Here is a 22,883-nt window from a genome sequence, read left to right on the forward strand (position 1 = left end):
AATATGTTTTTAATTATTTATCAAAATATATTCAAATTTTTTTATAAAACTATTTGTTATTTGTTTTTTATTGAAATATTTATTTAAAATAAAATGATTTGATATTAAATAATATTTGAATGAAATGATGGATTCAATTGCTGTCAAAACCAGAATAAACTTTCAGATGATTTGAAACAAACAAATCAATTATTATTACAATTGTCTTACAGTTCATGACTTTAACTGTAAGAGTGACTAATATTTCCATTGAATCGTTGAGTCACTCATTGAATGCATTCAATAATTGAAGCATTGATTGAGTCATTGAATGAGTTAATCATTGGTTACACTAATTGATTGATTGAACACATGTTTGGCCACAATGTCAGTGAAAAAGTATGAAATCGGTGACACAATCATCGATTGTAAACCATTAGTCCACACAATAGTTAACAACAAGAAACGCAAAGTATGTGACAATTGTTTTGTGTCCATCACTGGTCAACAACAGATGATCTATGAGTGCAGTGGTTGTCATCACATGTTTTACTGCAGCGCCGACTGTCTGACACTTGACCGACGATGTCATCAACTCGAGTGTCATATATATGAACCGTATTATAGTCCATATCTGGAAGAATATATGTTGCGACTTATGCTTAGACTATACCTAATGGTGATCAACGACAAAGACATGTCTCTTCAGGACAAGTGTTATGAAATATACAACGGAAAGGTTCGTCGGTTTAATGATATGGAGACCCATTTGGATCTAATATCGCGTGACAACAATCGTATGAAAATATTTGACTACTTGTGCGACAATTTCGTATATTATGCCAAAGAGTTTTCATTTATCTTAAGTCGCAATCTATTGTTCACACTTTACTGTCGTTATCTGATTAATCATTTTAAGATAATTGACCACAAAGTGAATTCGTGTGAAATTATCGGTTCGGGTCTCTATATGAAGGCATCGGTTCTCAATCACTCGTGTCGACCAAATTCTGCCGTCACTTATTGCGGCTCAAGACTTATACTTAAAGCTATTGAAAAGATAGCGATCGGCGAAGATATTACCATCAATTACTGTGATCTCGAAGTTAGAGTTGAAATGAGAAACAAACATCTCTTAAAATATTTATATTTTGAATGCTTTTGTCCTAAATGTTTGTCTGGCGATCAATACATTGATTTCGATGTTTTCAACAAAATTAAGTATCTTTTGAAACAAGAATCCCGTCAAGAATTACCCAATTGGTTGGTTCTGAATGTATTAACCGATATCTTCATCAAACTTTACCATCAAATCTATAATAAATATCATCCAAACCTTATCACAACTCTAATCATTATTTTAAGTCACAAACTTAGGAATAAATGTGAAAACATAAAGCATTTAAATGATTGCATTTCAGAGACCAGACATAGAATTGAACTGATTTTCGGCACAAAACATGCAATTTATCGACAATTCATTGAATGTCTCGAAGAAAAACATGTTTTTCATTTATAATGATATATTGTATTATAATCTCAATATAAAATTTTCATTAATTAGATAATTATGTTTTTTATACATTTTCTATTTTTTAGATTTAATTAATTTTTAAAATTATTATTTATATTAAGATAACTTATTTATCAAAAGTGACATAAATTTGTTTGATTTTACATTTTAGGTACTCATTAATTATTTTCTCTGTTAGAATGAGATTAAATTATTTCATATTTTTCGATGCAATTTTTTATCATAATAAATAATTATAAATAAATTTATCTTAAATTTTGAATAAAATTACTTTAATCACATAATCAACATTATAGATTTTTTTGTAATTATTTTAAAAAGATTTACATAAAATATTTTACAGACAATAGTATTTATTCAAATTTTTAATAAGTAAAATATATCTGTATATAATTATTTAATAATTCAATGAATCGATTTTAGCCTAAATTTATTTATTTATAAAACAAATTACTTTATTTTTGTTTTTAAAAAAATTCTATTACTTTCATACTTTTAAAACAATTGATGTCTTTTGAAAAATTATGTAATTAAAAATAATTAAAAATAACAGATAAAATGGAAAAATAAAAAGATGTTTTCAAAAATATGATGAATACTTTGGATTTAATTGAAGATTAAAGGTTTTGATCAATTGATGAATTGCTTGTGTAGTAGTGTTTGATTTCACTGTTATTATACTCAATGTTATTGTAATTCATATGCATATTGTGAACGTCCTCTTTATAGACATTACTAATATAATCAGCGGTTTCACACAAATCAGTCAATATATGTCTCAATTGTTTGACGTGAAACTCAAATTTAGTCAACAAATTGTCTTTTTTTGCCAGATATTCATTGTCTTCATTTTTATGTTCAATATTATTGTTACCATTCATATCATTTCGTCCGCTAAATTAAATTGTATAAAAAATAATTTTTAAAAATTTTAAGTAAAAATCAATATTCAATTATTTTAAAAATATAAACATTTACTATTATTCAATGCACTAAACTTTATTATTATTATTGCATTTTTTAGCATTGATTGATTATAAGTACAATAATTAGGTTTTTATTTACGAGTTAAGACTAAATTTTGCGGAACTGAAATATATATATAAATTATAAAGAATATTAATATAACACAAATATTATATAAAACATATGCTATAATAAGTACAACATAATTATATGTAAATTTAATCGATTATATCACTCCACACACAAACACACCTAAATATTACTATTTTTTTTTAGTTTTATCTATATTTTTAAAAAGATATTTACATTATTAAAATGCTATACTATCAAATTTCTGTATTTAATAAATAATTGCATAAAAACAAATAATTACTACAGTATATTAAATATATGATAAATAATAACAAGTTTTATACAAATTTATATAAAACTATATCACTATTATTTAGAAATATCTAATTTAGTTAATACTGTTTTATTCAAGTTTTAATGTTATATAAGATGTGTTGTGAAATCATACAGTATATTGTAGTTATACTATAAATACAGTACATTGCTATACATTTATATTACATATACATTAACATATACAATTATACTACATCAGTATCATAGCTACTGAATCAAAATATTGATTTGATGTTATAAATTAAATGCTAAATATTTATAAATATAGTTTATAACAATTAAAAGGTAGTATTCTAAAAAATCATTTTTAAATATAACAAAATATAATTATTGTTTATTATTAATATTAGTCAAATTAATAATTAATAATTAATCAATAATGACAAATGATTAAAAACATTTGCAATGATAAAACACATAATAAAGTTTAGTACTAGTTTAGTAAAGTCTAAATATTAAAATATATTATGATAAATAATACATAGACAATACAATAAACAATACAATATGTATTTATTGTTAATCTATTAATTATTTAAATGCCAGAAATAATAATAAAAATTAATTGTCATTTATCGATAACTGATAAAAACTGATTTAAAAATAATAATATAAAAATACAAACTTTATGCACTTTATCTCCGATTGATTTCTATCTCCAAACAAAATTTTGCTTAACTTTTGTAAATCATTGTAGACATCAAAAAGGTTTTGATTATGACTGCAAATAACAGTCAAACCATTCTTAGCCATTGTTTGAGAGTCGATGTCATTGAGTAGAGTCGGCACCAAAACAGTTGACTTTAAGTCTTCCAAAATGGTTTCAAACACTTTCATAGTTTGCATAAGTGATGCCTTTTTAGTCGATGACAGCAAACGATCGTCTTTTACTTTTTTGTTATTCATTTTTTTAAAAAGTATTTTTTATTTTATAATTATAAATCTAAAAAAACAATATTTTACTAAATTAAAAGCAAAAATATAATAAACATTTATGATATTATATTTAGAAAATATGCCACTAATATAATACTACTTATAATACTGTATTAGTAAATGAAAACATTGAACAACAGCCGTCTCATTGAGTGAGAGACAAAATGCTTCTCTAATTCAAAAACTTGTTTTTTAACTATTATTACGATTTTTATATATTTTTAATAACAATAAAATAATTTTTTAGAATAAATATTTATATATTTATGTTTTTCCTGATTAATCTTAATAATTAAATCAGTTTGTATTTTTTATAACATTATTATTTCATGTTATACATAACGTAAATATTATTTATATTGTTATATTACAAAATATTGATTTAATTATAATATAAATTAGTATGTTAGATATAATTTATAAAAATATAAACAATTAGAAAAAATAATAATAAATAGGAAGTTATAAAAATTACTTAATTTATTATATTTTTAACTTACGATAGTAATTAATCCAAAATAAAGTCAAAATATTATTCAGATAAAATATCTTTCACAAAATTATAATTTCAATAATGGTAGTATAAAAATTAATTTTAACTAAATTGTCTTTAATTATAATAAATTCTATTGGCGACACTTTAAGTTTACTTATATTATAATTTTTATAAAATAAATTGAAAGATACAGTATATTTCACATAATATATTTTAACAAATTAGTGTATAATAGTTTGTTAAAATAACTGAAATGCAGTAAAAATTACAGGATTATTTATAAACTAGTAATTAGTTAAATGCAAATCAATTAACTGAAAAATAATTAAAACAAATGTTTAACTTAATGAACAAATAATAACATTTTAATTAAATTTTGTCAAAACTAACACTGAAAATAAATCACAATTTATAATAGAATTTAAAACTTTCAATTACTAATATATTTTCAAATACATTATCAATGTATTCAATATTTTTTAAACAATTCATAATGTAATATAAATTTATTTCATAATTAAAATAATAGATAAACAATAGCACTTTTTGTTTGGTTGGTTTGTAGAGTGTTTCTAACATTCAAAATCATAAACTATAATAAACTTAATTTTTAAACTTTAGAATTAGGTTATATTAGCTTTAAAATTATATGTCAGTAGAGAGAGAGAGAGAGAGAGAGAGAGAGAGAGAGAGAGAGAGAGAGAGAGAGAGAGAGAGAGAGAGAGAGAGAGAGAGAGAGAGAGAGAGGGAGAGATGGGAATGTCTATTATTCAGGTCTTCCTTTATATAACGTCACATAAAGACTGTTTGATAATCCTTATGAAACGAAAAAAATCATTTATTATTTAATGATTGTATTCAAAACAAACGATAATTTGAGTTTTAATTTAAGTTGAATCACGAATATAATCATAAATTAAAATATTACGCTATCAATACTACTACTGTTTAATCATATGAAATACAGGTATAGAACAGTAAATAATTACAATATATGTCCTTCAAAGTGATTATTGATTTTTATTTTTAAAAACATTACATAATTTAAGATTTTTCTAATTGACTAAACAGTTTAGTATATTTAAAGTACTGTACATTAAATAAGTTCAATAAAAAATTATTAAAAAAATATTTATTTGTCTCACCGAAATATAAAAAGTCAGTATATTAAACACACACACATATAATATACAGGTATAAACTTTGTATGAATTTTATAAAATTTTCATCATTTGTTATCAGCTAATAAACAAGTATTGAAAGTTAATATGAATTCACGAAAAAGTCACGCATTCAAACATTAGAAACAATTTGTTTTAACAAAATACTACATTATAAGTAAAAGTGTATTATTTGTATAAACAAATCAAAATCTCAATTAAAATCAAATTTACTTTGAAATCGTTCTGTAAATCTTCAGTTTTTTTTTTATTAATTTAATTGTAAACTAAAATTTTTAGAAAGTTTGCAATAACTTTAAGAAATAATAAGAATAGTACCAATAATACTGAAAATAAAGTCAAGACTTAACATAATATCTTAATTATAATCTTTAGTATACGTATTAAAACCAGTTTCTAAAAAATATTATTTCAAATGAAACTAAGAGTTGCCTAAAAAATTAACGCTTTTATATTTTCAGTTAAAATTTTTAACTAACCTTCAATGTTAAAAAAAATATATAAATAATATATTATAATATTATATTTACAATGTTTGTATCTATTTATGTAGTTTCAAATGTAGTAAAAGTTTTGTATTTATCTTAATTATAAGTTACATGTATTTATAGTGACCATTATCGTTGAGATTATTAATAAATTAAGTTTGTTTAATCTTTTTGAAATCAACACATGTAATCCTCGCAAGTAATTTAAACAAAAAAATAAAGAAAATATTGTATAATATTACTCAAAATCTAACCATACAATTAAAAAACAACTGCAAAATACAGTACATGTACTGTATATAGAATTCATAAGAAACTTGTTGGTCATGTATTACATGTATTATAATTCTAAGTGAATTGCTATACAATACTATAATTATATTAATTAGATGATAGAAAAATAATGTTTTATAAACAATAATACTTTCTAAAAGCAATTGAATCAATTAATTACTATAAATTATATACACTATATTCTTTCATAAAAATATCAAAGTGCTAATTAACATTTTAATTTTTTTTATTATTAAATTTATATTTGTACTATTTGTACCGTATATTAATTGTTAGTAATGTATTATTGTGTAATATTTATTAATCAAGTCATAGCTATTAGCAGTTTTGATGTAATCCTAAGTTAGCAACAAAACTATTAACCCGTCGTTTGATTGTTTGATTCATTAATCGAGTTTTACCCGATTTTCTTTATTTAACAATAATTCACACATTTATATAACATTTTTTTTGAAAATCCTTTTGTAACCTACTTTGTGTCTCGAATTGAATTATTAAAGTAAATAAACATTTTAGTTAATAGTTTGGAAAATATAATATTATTTTACTGCATATTGATTGTATCAAATTATATTGAAAAAATCATATGCATTATTAATAATAGCCATTGACAAAATTACATTGTATTGTATACAGTGTATAGTTCGGGCAACTTTCAAAGGGTTGGATATACAGTAAAATGTGGGAATAAATCCCTAATAAAATTTCTTCAATTTCCCCGGAAAATACCATAAGTATAATATGTTAAGAATAATTTAATTTTTACTCATTAAATTGCATTTGAATCAAATATAAAACAACTTATGTTATTAATAAAAAACAAAAATATAACAGTTGTTTATTTTTGGAAAATATCAAATGTCATTAAAAAGTTATATGAAATAAATTTACATTTTATTCTATTATTATATATCTCTTCCCGTTACAGTATAAACAAATTTTTATATTAATATAAATTTTTAATTATGTAATAATTTTTAACTTAAATTATTAAACAATAACTTGTTGAATTTTATTAAAATCTAATTTGAAAAAATAATATTTTTATAATTTATTTAGTAATAGACATTACAATTATATTAACATACATTAACTTACATAACTGTATATTAATTCTAAATTTTATAACATAATAAAATTATAAATATAAAAAATAAAAATTAATTATTTGATTGTTTTGATTATTAACATTAGTCTTGATTTGGTGATAAAAATTCAATTACAGGTTTGTTGTACTGTATATTCTTGTGATCGGTACTTGTGGTCAGTACTCGTGTTCGTGAGGTATATATTTGTCAGCTTTTGGTCCGGTTCTTGCTTTGCGTTTTTCAATCATATCTTTAGTGACAAAACGTCTGTCATAAACCCAACCAATTTTGGCCAATTGGTCCAAAATAAATGTCGTTAAATTGATATTCCAACCCCATTCACTTGTTGAATAATCCCAGGGAAAGGTGTGATGAAAATTATGATATCCCTCTCCTATAAATTAATTTAATAAATATTATAAAATTATATATATTTCTAAAATACATATATAATATTAAAATAGTTATAAACCAAGAGTTAATGCAGAAATTGAGATATTTTCAACCGGCGCTATGTTTACATCATATGGTTTATAGCCATACATATGAGCAGCTGAGTTGACTAACCAGGTAGAGTTGATACCAGCCATATATCTCAACATTACACAAACGAAAAAGGCATTCCATAAGGTCTCAGACCATAAATACCAGGGAATCAGTGTTGGCATTACAAAGCATAGGACAACCACTGATGGCATATAATACTCTTTCTGATAGTAAACCACTGGATCGGCCAACATATCACTCAAATCGACTTTTCCGCCAATCCTTTTGACATCCGGATGCTTACGACACATAAGCCAACCGCAGTGCGAAAAAAAGAAACCACGCAATGAATTGACGGGATCGGCATCAGTCTCTGTAAATTTATGGTGCACCCGATGATCCCGTCCCCACTCATAGATTGAATTTTGATAAGAGATTGAGTTACAAATTGCTAATATTATGCGAAACGGCAACTTTGCTTTATATGATCGGTGAGACCATAAACGGTGGACACCAGCAGTTATGCCAAATAAAGATATATGATAAAGAAATACACCTATTTATCATTTAAATACATATATATTAGTTAATAAAATTAATATTGATTTTGTCAATTAACAGCTTAAAAAATAATTAATAAATAAATAACTGACCAAAAAGTGTAGTTAATATCTTAGCATCAGTAAAGACTAGATAAGCGCCATAAATAGCTGCCAAAAGCAAACCAATAAAATACAAGACATTTGTCCAAATAATGTGATCCAAACACTTCCACTTGTCGTCTGTTTTGTCCTCGTTTTTCACATTTTCATCTGATTTTATAATATCAGGCAATTTATCATTGGTTTGATTATTTGGAGGCATTTTCTAGTCTTTGTGTTTAAATCTAATTAAAATTAATTTTTAATATTATTTGCTAAATTAAACAAAAAAAAACAAAAATTTATGAGCATACAGTATAGTAAACTACTGAAATAAAAATTTAAATTAAAGTATATATTATATTTATGGGCTAGTAATATAACGCTATATAATACAGTATATGAGCATATAATAAACTTTGACTAAATTCAATTAAAAATATAACTAGTTAACAAAGTTAACAAACTTAAAAATACAGATACTTTAATATTACAATACTATAATTGTAAATTAAAGGTCACTATTAAAAATACTATTTAAAATAAAACTAGTTAAAATATTATCTGAATTAGTTAACTATATTTTTAATCAAAGGTTAAATATATGATTATATAACATTTTTGTCCCAATGGATAATTTACTTAAAATAAATTACTTTATTATATTACATTATTTTGTATATAACAATATAAATTAAAAATTACATAATAAATAGTAAGTATAATAATAATAAAAATATCTTAATGTCAAACAATTACAATTAAATCAATAAAATAAGTCACGTGATTATTTTAAAATTACCTTAATCTAAAAATATTAAAATAAATATTATACTAATATTACTACATATTTTATTGATATTATAAAAATATGTTAAATTATTATTATAATTTTTATTAATACAATTACAGTATTTCTATCTAATATATATAAATAAATTAATATTGTATAAATTAGTTTTAAATAATAATATTACTTACCAAATTAATAATACAAATATTAATAATACAAAATTTTATAAAATTTAAAAACTAACAATAATTGTCAAAAAATCACGAATTTAATGCCAAACAGAATTGAGATACCGGTGCACACCAGTGATGGTCTGATCAAATGTGCTTTTGCGCACTGGGAGGTGAACTGTTATTATATAACATTTACGTTGATTTTTATAATGAGAGCATTTCTCATATAAATATATTTATTAAATGGTCACATGTTTAATATATTGCTTATACAATCAGTGAACCGGTATTGGATTTACCAATAGGAGGTCCAGGAAAATGGTAAAAGAGGAAAAAATTAATAAACATAAAAATACATCAATTAATCCATTTATACCAATAAAATACCAGTGATTTCAAACAATACTGTTTAATAAAAAGTTTAGTGTTGCCAAATAATAAAACATAAATAAAAATAAATTGCATATTTATATCACATATAATAAATATTCTAAATGTAATATACTATATAAAATCATATTTTTGAATATGGTAAATTTTATTTGGAAAATTTTGTTTTAATTAAGGATGCTTATATTTTCAATGTTACGTAATATATTCTGTTTTTAATAATGATAATATTTATATTTTAATTATTACTATATTTAATTGATTATTTATAATCTTAATATATTCATTTAATTTCATTAATTGTCATTGTTTTTATTTTAAATTAAATTATAGTTAATTTAATTTAATATGTTTTACTATTATTTACTCTTAATTAATTAGTTATTATTTATATAGTTTATTTATATAATTATATTTTATTAATATTAGTTAGGCACACTAGTTTACTATTCTCTATGATCTCTCTCTCTCTCTCTCTCTCTCTCTCTCTCTCTCTCTCTCTCTCTTATTGAATATCTAAGTGCAACCTTGCATTGAACACATGTGTATACAATAATTTTGACTAAAAGCAATATTTGAATCTCAAAGTTTGTCAAAAATATTTATTTTAATATACATTTTTGATAAGTTAAATGTATATATTTTAAAATTTAATTTGATTAGAGCAGGAACTATGATCCGGATCAAATTTAATAACATTGAAAGTGAGATTTTTGAAAAATTGAGGAATGAATAAACATTATTTAACTCAAATCAAACATTAATAAAAATAATATTAAAGTCATACATTATAATTTTTATTAATATACACAATAGTGAATTCAATTGTTTTAATTGTTATATTTAAGATTATTTGTGTCTAAAGCACACAATGTTTGCTCTAATATAATAAACTATTAAAGATTTGATTAACAAATGACAAAAATGTATATACAAAAAATCATACGAGTTTATTAAAATAATATCATATAATAAAATACAAAAATTGCAATATTTCACTATCATTAAACTTGTATACTTTGAAATGTAACTAAAATCGTATGATTTAATAATCAAACGACTATTTAAAACATTTTCAAACATTGACTAAATATTATCTGATAAAAATAAGATACAATAATTGTTTAATTTCAAAAAAGTTATTCCTCTCTTTATGCAAACTTTATTATATAATTAATTTTTTAAAGATAATAATAATAATATATTTCAAAATTAGTATAAAATATCTTTTATTTATAAAATATTAATAATATTATTATTACTTTATGTTTTAAAGTTTCTAAAATTATCAATAATATAATACTCAAATATACTCAATAAATTATATATTTATATACAGCTTTAATTAAATAATCTTTTTAAAAGTATAGTAGTTTTATAATTAATTTATTAATTTATTATTATTTAACTTGACAATACTTATAAATACTGTATAAATACTTTAAAATTATAATACAAATACATACATATTAACTATAATTTTATAAAATTAATCTTAATCTTTTCACTTTTTAAAATAAATGTAAATTATAAATGTAATTTAACCCAATATTCACAAAATTTATATGTTGTAGAGTAGCAAAAATTCCTACCTTTTAATTATTATTATATTTAAAAAATAATTAAAAATTATATGTTTTAAATAAATTATTACTAATTAATATTTTGATTATTCCACTACTTTATCTGTTACGACCAGACATTAAATACATTTTATTTTATGACACATTGATTTGTACTATTAATAGTCAAATCTCCACGTAATCAAATGCTTATCAATAGTTAGCTCAGCACACGTCCAACAATACTCTCTCTCTTTCTCTCTCTTTCTCTCTCTCTCTCTCTCTCTCTCTCTCTCTCTCTCTCTCACTATATCTATCTATCTCTTTGCTAAACAATGCTTTCACGCGCTATTTATAATATACAGTGTATTATAAACAGTATATTTTATTTATTTGTTTTTTATTAAATAAATTAAAATTATTAATAATCGCCGACACATTAAAAGTTATTGTTTGCGTTACACAAATTTGACACAAACTTTTCCAAATTATATAGTAACTAGTTAGATCCATGTAATAAAATGTGTATCAATAGTTAACACGTGCAACAATACCCTCTCTCTCTCTCTCTCTCTCTCTCTCTCTCTCTCTCTCTCTCTCTCTCTCAATCTATCTCTTTACTAAACAATGCTTTCACGCGCTATATATAATATACAGTGTATTATAAAAAGTATATTTTATTTAATTTATTTTATTTAATAAATTAAAATTATTAATAATCGCGCGACACATCAAAAGTAATTGTTTGCGTGACAGAAAATGGCACAAACATTTCCAAATTATATAGTAGTATAGATATAGATCTACTATTGTATTATATGTCCCTAAATTGAAAAATATAGAAAAAGTCAAATTAGTATTTAATAATAATTATACATAATCTTATTAAAATTAATATTAATGTATTTTTATAAAAAATATTATTTTAATTTAAAAAATAGTGAACAAAAACTGTTGTAGAGTTAGGCTGTTATATAAAGATGAAATTTGTCATAAAATTAACTGACGTAACAATTGTAAAACAAGTATCTACTACTTTAGTAATATTATTTTTATGGGATTTTGTCATTATTTGTTTAATAACACTATTATTTCTTTCATTTAATGGCAAATAGAGAGTCAAATATATATTTCTAATAAATTTTCATGAGAAAATTTCTAGTAAATTTCTATACAAACTTTACATTATTATTAAACTATGGGATATATTTATAGCTATTGTAGTGCTACCGGTATATTAATATAAAAAAATGATATACCGTACACTGATCTACTATACGTATGGATTCCTATATATAAAATTAATATGATTATAATATCTAAATTATAATTATAGTTTTTGTAAAATTTTATTTATCAAATAATTATATTTTTATTTTAATGTAATGGATTCATTTTTTTTAATTTTCAATATTATTAAACTAATATTAATCACAGTGATAAAAATCAATGTAAATGTATAATAAAATCTATAAACTTTGATGAATTGATTCAAAAATATAGTTGACTTTACAAAACTGCAAAAATACTTTAACATTACAATAGTATTTATACTAAACATACAGTTTTAGTTTATTTATTTTCGCAGATTTGTAAAGTTAACTATATTTTTTAATCAATACATCAAAGATTATAAATTTTATTTTACATTTACATTGATTTTTATCGCTGTGATTAATATTAGTTTAATAATATTGAAAATTAAAAAAAATGAATCCATTACATTAAAATAAAAATATAATTATTTGATAAATAAAATTTTACAAAAACTATAATTATAATATATTGTTATTATAATGTATTTTTACGATATGACAAATATTGAGATAACAAAATTAACATGGCCATACCATAGACAGAAATTTCTTTTAGAAACTTTCTAGAAATTCCTCTTTTTTGCCAACACTAATGACAAGTCTTTTTACAAAATTTTACATCAAAATGAAGTATAGCCTTAAAAAGTTATGAACTAACTGTTGAATATATTTTATGTTTAATTTTTATTATAGAATCTATACTATATATTCTGTATAACTATTTTGTTCAGTGAATAATAATCACAAATATGTAATGAAGTATTAATAAAGTGTTGCAGTAATAACAACAAGATTTACGTTAATTATTTATTTGACAAATAAAATGATTAAAAGAATCTAAAATTATGTAAAAATACAAGTTTCATATTAATATATTTTTAAAATAATAATATCATTATTCATAAATGTTTTTTAATAAATTTTTATATTTATTCTATTAATTATATTAATAAAAATAAAATATTAATAATATAATAATCTAGTTATATTAACTTAACTAGTTATATTAAAAAATAATCAAATCTTTAATATACATATATTTAGTATTATTAACATAGAAATACAGTAATTAATGTTTGATAATTAATTTTTATATCTACAATAAATAATTGTTTGTTAATACCATTTTAATGATTATAATCAATGAAACAAATAATTTAATGCTTTTATCTAAACATTGAGTTTAGGTTTGTATTGAGCGGCGCATTGACTGTAAGTCTTTTGGAGGAAAGACATCTCTTATAAAATGTAATCAGAGATGTGTTTCCAATGACAACCGCTTCACTAAAAGTAATCCTTATATTAAAAATATTTGTCAAAAACAGTTATCACTGTTTGTGCACATAAATAAAGAGTAGAATATAAAATAATATAGTTAATAATTTTTATTTAAAATTACTTAATTTAAATTAAATGAAGTTTTATTAAATATTTGAATTATTAATAAAATTAGCAAAACTATTAAATATATTATCTCAATAATAACAAACTAAAAGATTTATTAAAAATAATATTTGATAATCAAAATCAAATTTTAAAGTTTTGTTTCTAAAAAGCATATTTTGCTCACTAATAATGATAAAATGTTTATATTAAAAATTATAATAATATCAATAATATTTATTATTACAAATTTGGTGACACCATTAATAAGCCAGGGATCACCAAAATGTGAAAAAAACTGTAATTTAATTAAAGATTATAATTCAAATCTTCCTGATATTGGTTATGATATCGATTATGAAACTCATTGGGGATATCTTGTGGTAGCGATTCTGCCATTGATTGCAATATTCATTGGTATTATAATGTGGCGATTCTGCAGAAGTCCATCAAATAATAGCAATACAGACACCAATAGAGACACTTCGGGAGTAAAGTCTGTCTACTCTTTTGACGAATCTTCGTATTAATTCATTTAATATATTATTTGTCATTTTTGATGTAATATCTCTCCACTAATATATCCGTATAATATTTAGTTTTATCGCTAATACATATAAAGTTATTTAATATATTATTTATTTTAATACTTTAACGTTATATAGTTGTAAATATATTTTATTTATATTTTATTTTTTAATAATTATATATTTCTTATTCCAAAATTTTATCACATTTGCAAAATTAATTTGATTTTCATCTTTTGATGATATGATTAAAATGTAAATAAAAATACTAAAATAATAAATTCATCTACCGAAATTTAAAATTTGTTTTTCATTTATGTATTATATTTTTTTAATAGGATGATTAAATTAAATTAGTTTGTTAATTAAAAAAATACTTTATATACAACCCAATATTTAATTTTACATTTTTTATTCAATTATATATATATAAGCTAATAATTTTAAACTAAAATACTATAGTAATTGTATAATTCAAATAATAATACATTTATTAATACAATTGAATTATATATATATATATGATTCACATTTTTTAATACCATTTTTATGTTTGAATAGCTCATAAACTAAATGTCATAATTGTTATCTAACTATATTACAGATAAACGAAAATATAAATTTTTAATTTTATTTTTGAAAAGTTTATAAAAAATTATTTATAATTTCTAATGTTAATATTATTTTTTTAAAATTTGTTTTGTTGTGACATTTTATTACATGTTTTGTATACTTGTATTTAATTTTTATCTTATATTATGCAATATATTAAATTATGAAATAAATGTTTTATATAACATTATTTTTTATACAGTATTTGGATTATATTCCATATTATGGTATTTAAAGTATTAGTATTAAAAAATTATAATATGATTTATATTATATTAATTTAATATTAATTTAGTTTTTAAATTCTAATTGAAAATTATTTTAATTTCTAGATTTTTTAATGAAATTTGTTTAAAAATTTATATTTATCTATCTATATTTTAATACAATAATAAAATTTACCAATCTCTAAACACTTTTTTAAATAATTGTTATCAGTATTAAATTGATAATTTACTAATTTTAATTGAAATTATTTGTTTTAGTTGATAGTCAGATACCTGGGATCAATGGGATCATTGACTTTATTTATTGTTGAATCATTGCTTTTAGAGTAATCACAATAATTATATTCATTAGTACTGTTATATTCAGAATATTCATTAATATCATTGTGTTTATCAAAAATTTCATTATTACTGATATTATCGTAATAAACATCTGCAACTTCTTTATTAATTTTTAATACTCTCTTTTGTCTCACAAATAAATATATAACAATAGGTATGAGTATTATTAATAAGATTGCACTCACTATTGAAGCAATGGTTGTTATGGATAGGTCTATAGGTTTAGTTCCTCTAATTGATGACATAATATAATTGCATATCTGATTTCTAGAGATAATTTCATTTATATTGTTATAATTAGATTCATGGCTATTGTTAACAAATTTATAAACCCTAACGTAATCCATGATAAGTGCAGAGCACTGCCACTCATAGTAGTCATTGTAATCTAACTGTTGATTTGGGAAAAATATTCCTCCGACGCCCAGAGATATCGTCAATTTGAAGGGCTTATCAAATGGTTGTCCCAATTGATTGTAATGATTAAACTTTAACGTTTCGTTTATATTAAATGTCAAATGATTGTTATTATCAAAAAACCAACGAATCTGTGTTTGAGTCCATTCGATAGCATAAGTATGAAAGTGATCGTAAGATTCATTAGGTTTAGCAATAAATTCATATTTGTTTGGTCTGTATATTGCAGGCGAAGCACTAAAGTGTACACCATTGCCAAGGGTTGGCTTCTGTGAGTTAGTCATGATATCAATTTGTCCATCAATGGCCCAATTATTACTGTCTATTACAGGTATTAAACATATCGATGGTCTCAACATTTTGCCGGAAGGCAGAGCAGCTCTGATCTCAAACCTACCAAAAGTCCAACTTTTCTTTGTAGTAATCTTTGCTGAAGTAAATTGTTTATCAAAATGGACTTTATTTTCACGAATGGCTGTCATCGCTAAACAATTGTCTCTTAATTGTATGTTTTTGGTTTCGTTAACAAAACAGTTAATTAGTTCAATACCATTGCCTAACGTATGAACAAAATAGAAATTATAAAATGATTTGTTACATATATATATATACTGTAATATATAACTTAAAATTTAAGTCTTAAATATAGGATATATAAAGAGAGACCCCAACAGTTGCCAGAAATCCATTGATTGTCGACATCCCACTCATTAAAGTCCAGCGATTGTCCATTGAATTCATCGCTCCAAACAAGTTGTAAATATTGACTACAAATCATTATATCTATTGATAACATTATTAAAATTATTAGTGTATTAAAATTCATTTTTCAAAGCATTTAAACTTTTTTCAATTATTTTAATTAAAATTGAATCAAAATTAAATATTTCTTTTAGCTTATATTTTATAAATAAATAAAAATAAATTATAAAATTATAACAAAAAATAAATTTAAATTCATTCTATAAAATATTTTATACAACAATTTGTTTAATGAACAAAAAAATTGTCGTTTTATTTTAAAAAATTTAATTTGCATCCTTTATAATATATGTTTGTTTTAAATAATGTATGTTTTAAACTTTGTCAACAACATAAAAAATAAAGTATTAAATATAAGTATAAAATATAATAACTCAACAAATACCCACAAAATATATTAATATAAAAAATTAAAAATAAGTATATGTATCTATATTTTAATATTTAGTTTAAAGAAAATACACTACATTACTATTAATATAATAGACTATTTCATTTAAATAATCTAAATGAGCTAAAAATAATCTGTTTTTAAGCCAATAGCTGTAATTAAATATTTATTTCAAAATTTTAAGTAAATTGTTTTTTAATACAAATTTAAATATAAAAGTCTGAATAATTTGCGGCAAATAACTCATCGGAAATGTTATGCAAAAGTCAACAAAACCGCCGCATTTGTAGTCAGTTTGAGGCTCTTTGAGAACAATGCCTTTAATCATATTATCGATCACTTCATTGATGTTATTTCGAGTGCTTTTTAGTACAGTTTTTAGCGATTTTTCGTATTTTTCCAAAAAGTTTTTATCAAAAAAAGTCTTCACTTCTTCAGGAGTTTGATCCCAAACACTAATAAAAGTACTTCTCATACGATCCCAATCCATAATTGATGTATTATAGAGTACGGGCTCTATATTTATAACATTTATACCAAATTTTGTCATTTCGTTACGCAATCCATCCGAAAAAGATCTGATGGCGTGTTTGGACATTGAATAATATGTAATGCCATCATATGTGGTGCGACCTAATTATTATTACAATTAATAAATCTAATCAATAACTTTTATAATGATAATAAATAATGATATACAAGGACTATACAAACTTGTTTTTTATATTAGACTATTTGAGTGATCATTTTAAGTATTAAGTATTAATATTTCGAGTTTAAGAATTATACACAAATTCATATCTCAAAGAGACTCGAACTCACAACCCTTAGATTGAAAGAACGGCTCTCTCTCTCTCTCTCTCTCTCTCTCTCTCTCTCTCTCTCTCTCTCTCTCTCTCTCTCTCTATTAGTTATTAACACTACATTAGTATTTAGATATAAATTAATAGTCAAATAATAATTATTGTTGAAAATAGCAAATTGATGATTACCTGCAAGACTCGACACATTAATAACTCTACCCTTAGATTGTCTGAGTAAAGGCATCGATAGTTTGGTGACTCTGACGGCACCAAAAACATTAACGTCTAATATATTAGTCAACTCTTTGACATCATATCCCCATTGAATCGGAGCACTAATAGTAATGCCAGCGTTGTTGACAACTGACCACAATTCAAGTCCTGAGCTTTTGATCTTATTTATGACATTAACCACATCGTCATAATTAGTGACATCCATTTTAATCACTTCCACTCGATTTGAACAAACTTTTTCTAATTCTTGAGCACCCAATTGATCCGGATTTAGAACACCGGCGAAGACATAAAATCCTAATTTATCACATTTTATGGCTAATTGATGACCAAAACCTGTGTCGCAACCAGTTATAAGAATTGCTTTATTATTAATCGATATTTTTTCGGTACAAATCTTGCGATATATTGCACCGGAAATAAACCACGAAATGATCGGTGATATCAATAATACACAAAATAATTGATATAAATAACAAATTTGTGATATAAATGTTATTAATACAAAATTTGTTACTAAAAAGCTTGCAATCCATACAAACTTATTTACTGACATTTTCGATATATTTAATTTTACACTGAGTTGGAGATACTAATTATTAAATGACAAGACGTTAATTTAAGTAGAGTTTTAATTAAATTTAAAGGAAAATAAATTTTTTAATTATTTATTTTCAAGGATTTAGAAATATAGACTGATTTTGAAGTTTTTGTCTTTCAAAGAATCTTTAAAATGCAATACTAAATAAAAATTATATACTTTATATACTGTATTAAAATATTGGTAAACATCAAAACTATAATTATATATACAATACAACTATTTTTTAATAAATATATTTAACAATAGTTATATCTATTTGTAATTTTCTATCAACAAGTCTTCAAATTTTGTGTACACTATATTTGCTTACTCTCTAATTACACATTTACGGTAAGTTGAAAATTATTTAATGTATTGAAAATAACAAGACATTATTATTAATAGTAATTTTAATAACAAAAGTTTATAGTTTTTGAAAAGTACATTATTTTTACTAATAGAAATATAATATAACTTATATAATGTTTATTACAATATACACATGGTTACCATATTATGATTAGCAATCAGTGTTTATCAAATAATAACTATAATTATTATCATAAATTATATAAACTTACAAGAGTTTATTTTTACTGTAAATTATTGTAGACTTTTATCTGTTATTTTATCAATAAGTGTATTTAAGTAAACAAATACACGTGTAATAATAAATATTACTACATGTTAATTATTAGAAATTATTCAAACTAATCATATATTTTTATATAAGTAAAGTAAATCTAAAGATTAATTTATATATGAGTTGTCTGGAAAATTATAAGTCTTTTAAAAAATAACTTTCAAATTTTCAAAATTTTCACATACATTATTTAAAATAAATAGCTTAGTATGCCTTATATAATCTTTTTAAAAAATCTTTATAAATATATAGAATATTTATATAGATATATTAATTATTTATGATAATAAGTAGATTTTATTTTATGTAAGATATAATAATACAAAATTTTATATGTATTTATATTGATCATCACATGTGTAAATTTACTTTAATACACTTGTATTTACCAAATGGAGAACTTTACTATATTATGTATACAATATAATTGTATTTAATTAGTTTAGATAAATATCTAGAATATAAGTTTAGTAAATTCATGTAAATAAACAAATTTCAATATTTAGACAACAAATGTTATTTTTTAACATTTGCAATTGTTTTAAAATTATTACTTAATTGCAGCAATTAATAATTGTTTATTTAATTTTTCATTACTACAAACATATTATACAAATATAATTAATAAAATACGTATATGTTGTATGATATGTATGTATAATATGTATTTAGAAATTAAAAATAAAAACTAATATGTAAAATGTTAAAATAAATGTAAATATAATTACAGTATATTTATTATGTAACAGTTAAATGTCAAATTGATTTCGTTATAGAGTTTATGTTTTGTATTAATTATTAATTATTGTTTGCATTTATAGAAATCGAGAGCAAATTTCCACATTTTTCCGGTCAATAGTAAGTCTTGAACTGATTCGGGTAATAGACCTAAAAACCAAAGACAGGGTTTTTCGGTAATAGCAGCGCATTGGTAGTAAAGATTAGGTTCACAAACAGTGATAGCTTTAGTTTGTGTGTCAATTACTTCATGTATTTGTGGTCTCGATATCATAACATTATATTTGAGTCTATTTTTTATCTTTTCATAAAACCCTTGTCCGCCATAGTCTTGACATATTTGTGGATCAGTTGTTTGCCAAATATGATCAATAGATTTGGTTAATATATCAATATTTGTAATCTCTGTTCTATACATATTTGGTTCAATTGTGACCACTTTGACACCAAATGACTGAATTTCTTTGCGAAGACCATCACTAAAAGCTCTGACCGCGTATTTAGACATACAGTAAGCGGTTATTCCCCAAAATGTAAACCGACCTAAAAATATTATCCACGGGTAAGTAAATTTATTTTATAAATATTTTTTATGTGTTTATACTATTATATATTATATTATAATATAAAATTATAAATGTTACCTAATAATATCTAATTATAATTTCTAATTATAGTTAAAATATTTTTATAAATAATATAATTATTTGTAAACAGATATTCTTTCCTTATAAATATCCATTAATATTAACTATTAATATTACAAATAATAAATAACAATTATAAAATAATAATTAATAATAAATAAAGTTTATATAATAATTTAAAATTTAACAAAAATATATTGAACTACAAACCGGCGACACTCGACATATTAACAACCCTTCCGCCAGACTTTCTTAATAAAGGCAAACAATATTTAGTGACTCTGACTAAACCAAATACATTGACAGCAAATATCTTTTCAAAGACATCGATTTCGTGTCCCATTTCAACCAAAGAGTATTGAGCGATACCAGCATTGTTGAGAACAGCCCACAGTTCAACACCTGAAGCCTCTATCTCTTTGACCACACTTTTTATATCTTCCACTTGAGTTACGTCTAGTTTGATAACTCTTAACCGATTTGAACATTTGTTGCGAAGTTTTTCGGCACTTTCACTATTGGTGTCCAAAACGCCTGCAAACACATAAAATCCATATGAATCTAATTGATAGCATACGTGGTGTCCAAATCCAGAGTCACATCCCGTCACGAGAACCGCTCGGTTTTTGGGTGATATGTACTCCAATTGACTTTTTTCTCTCAATTTATTTGCCAAATACCACGAAATATTTATTATTACAATTAAAGAACCACTCAATTGACAAAATTGTGTGAAAACATTCAATATTGAAGAGTTAATTAAATTTAGATATAATAAAATTAAAATACCAAATAAAAAAACAAATATTTTATATAATGTTATTATTCCATTATTCGCCATATTTTTAATATTTTAAATCTTTTAGTGAGAGATTAAAATTAATAAATTTAATATTTGCTTTAGCTATAGTCAAATTTGATATATTTAAATATTAATTTTATCAGTAGCTCCTATAACTTTCATCTGAAAAATTGATTAATTTTTATATTACTTATTTAATGGATAATTTGATTTTTAAACTAAACTATTTTTAAATCTCTGTTTTATAAACCAGTTTAAGGTGGACTTAACACAAAACAGTGATACAGATTATGTGTTAAATATAATAAGTTAGGTTTAAATGTGTAAAACTTACATTAATTTTGATGATCAACTGCTAGTTTGGGTTCAAAAAACTGTTACAAACTTTTTATATATCATATAATAGTTATGATTACTATTTTTGAAGAATCGGAAAGTGATCGCCAAATTGAGGTCAGTTTCTATAATTATGGCTATTTTCACAATGATTTTGCAATAATGTTATCAACTTATTGATGAAAATAGACATTTACTTGTTTAAAATTAACCAATATAAAATTATAATCACAGATTCATATTTATGCATTAAAATCTTGAATACATAAATAATATATTGTATATAAATTTATACATTTAATATCTAGTTATTTAATTAAAATAAATTTATAAATTTTTGATAAATTTAATTATTCATCTAATCAACCAAACGTCAACTTATATATAGGTTATATAAATATTTAATATTTTTAATTTATTAATTTTAAGTAATTAAATAGAAGAAATATATCTTATTAAATAAATAAAAATATCTAGATAAAGTTATAAATGTATAGATATTAAGTAAAATTAAAGATAAGATTACTTATATAATTGTTGGTATATTTAAAAAACAACAATTAAGGTTTGGTTTTTATAAATTGTAAAGTTTCTAAAAGTTTTTTTTTTATAAATCTTTATTGTATTAAAATTAATTTATAAATAAAAGTAAAAATTGTCATTATATATTATAGTTATATAAATGTAACAATTATTAAATCGATT

At 22.1% G+C, this 22,883-nt stretch overlaps 5 protein-coding genes across 6 annotated transcripts; 1 reads left to right on the forward strand and 4 right to left on the reverse strand.

Moving 5' to 3' along the window:
* Positions 1-254: 254 nt before the first annotated feature.
* LOC128957693 (histone-lysine N-methyltransferase SMYD3-like) lies at positions 255-1,528 on the forward strand. Its single transcript, XM_054303498.1, has one exon. The coding sequence runs from the start codon at positions 365-367 to the stop codon at positions 1,496-1,498; it is 1,134 nt and encodes a 377-aa protein (XP_054159473.1). The 5' UTR covers positions 255-364; the 3' UTR covers positions 1,499-1,528.
* A 412-nt stretch (positions 1,529-1,940) lies between these two features.
* On the reverse strand, positions 1,941-4,357 carry LOC128958453 (uncharacterized). The gene is made up of 3 exons (XM_054304311.1): positions 4,324-4,357; positions 3,513-3,830; positions 1,941-2,407 (listed from the first exon to the last, which is right to left on the reverse strand). Exons 2-3 carry the CDS (start codon positions 3,791-3,793, stop codon positions 2,131-2,133), a joined length of 558 nt encoding a protein of 185 aa, XP_054160286.1. The 5' UTR covers positions 3,794-3,830; positions 4,324-4,357; the 3' UTR covers positions 1,941-2,130.
* A 3,057-nt stretch (positions 4,358-7,414) lies between these two features.
* On the reverse strand, positions 7,415-9,615 carry LOC128958580 (acyl-CoA Delta12-desaturase-like). 2 transcript variants are annotated; one of them, XM_054304458.1, is made up of 4 exons: positions 9,479-9,615; positions 8,510-8,742; positions 7,843-8,412; positions 7,415-7,764 (listed from the first exon to the last, which is right to left on the reverse strand). In XM_054304458.1, the coding sequence occupies exons 2-4, from the start codon at positions 8,718-8,720 to the stop codon at positions 7,547-7,549; spliced, it is 999 nt and encodes a 332-aa protein (XP_054160433.1). In that variant the 5' UTR covers positions 8,721-8,742; positions 9,479-9,615; the 3' UTR covers positions 7,415-7,546. The 2 variants fall into 2 exon arrangements, with proteins under 2 accessions (XP_054160433.1, XP_054160434.1); XM_054304459.1 differs by having other exon boundaries at positions 8,510-8,772.
* A 6,438-nt stretch (positions 9,616-16,053) lies between these two features.
* Positions 16,054-18,874, reverse strand: LOC128958074 (uncharacterized; the record flags this gene model as incomplete). Its single annotated transcript, XM_054303889.1, has 5 exons — positions 16,054-16,089; positions 16,161-16,795; positions 16,912-17,022; positions 17,669-18,025; positions 18,385-18,874. Coding segments are annotated over 5 exons (1,629 nt in total), but the record flags the coding sequence as incomplete, so codon positions are not given.
* Positions 18,875-20,457: 1,583 nt separating this feature from the next.
* Positions 20,458-22,418, reverse strand: LOC128958075 (retinol dehydrogenase 7-like). Its single transcript, XM_054303890.1, has 3 exons — positions 22,411-22,418; positions 21,251-21,753; positions 20,458-20,936 (listed from the first exon to the last, which is right to left on the reverse strand). The coding sequence occupies exons 1-3, from the start codon at positions 22,416-22,418 to the stop codon at positions 20,458-20,460; spliced, it is 990 nt and encodes a 329-aa protein (XP_054159865.1).
* Positions 22,419-22,883: the final 465 nt, after the last annotated feature.

This window comes from Oppia nitens, unplaced genomic scaffold, assembly GCF_028296485.1.
Source record: "Oppia nitens isolate AA-2021 unplaced genomic scaffold, nextdenovo-longstitch-racon4-pilon3 scaffold3_pilon_pilon_pilon, whole genome shotgun sequence".
NCBI lineage: Eukaryota > Metazoa > Arthropoda > Arachnida > Sarcoptiformes > Oppiidae > Oppia > Oppia nitens.

Excerpts from the sequence above, each read along its gene's own strand:
- LOC128957693 (XM_054303498.1), top strand. The coding sequence starts at position 365 with ATGTCAGTGAAAAAGTATGAAATCGGTGACACAATCATCGATTGTAAA.
- LOC128958453 (XM_054304311.1), bottom strand. The coding sequence starts at position 3,793 with ATGAATAACAAAAAAGTAAAAGACGATCGTTTGCTGTCATCGACTAAA. Across the intron at positions 2,408-3,512 it reads TCGGAGATAAAGTGCATAAA|CGGACGAAATGATATGAATG; the intron begins GTTTGTATTTTT and ends AATTTAATTTAG.
- LOC128958580 (XM_054304458.1), bottom strand. The coding sequence starts at position 8,720 with ATGCCTCCAAATAATCAAACCAATGATAAATTGCCTGATATTATAAAA. Across the intron at positions 8,413-8,509 it reads GATATTAACTACACTTTTTG|GTGTATTTCTTTATCATATA; the intron begins GTCAGTTATTTA and ends AATGATAAATAG. Across the intron at positions 7,765-7,842 it reads AATTTCTGCATTAACTCTTG|GAGAGGGATATCATAATTTT; the intron begins GTTTATAACTAT and ends ATTAATTTATAG.
- LOC128958075 (XM_054303890.1), bottom strand. Across the intron at positions 20,937-21,250 it reads TAATATGTCGAGTGTCGCCG|GTCGGTTTACATTTTGGGGA; the intron begins GTTTGTAGTTCA and ends TAATATTTTTAG.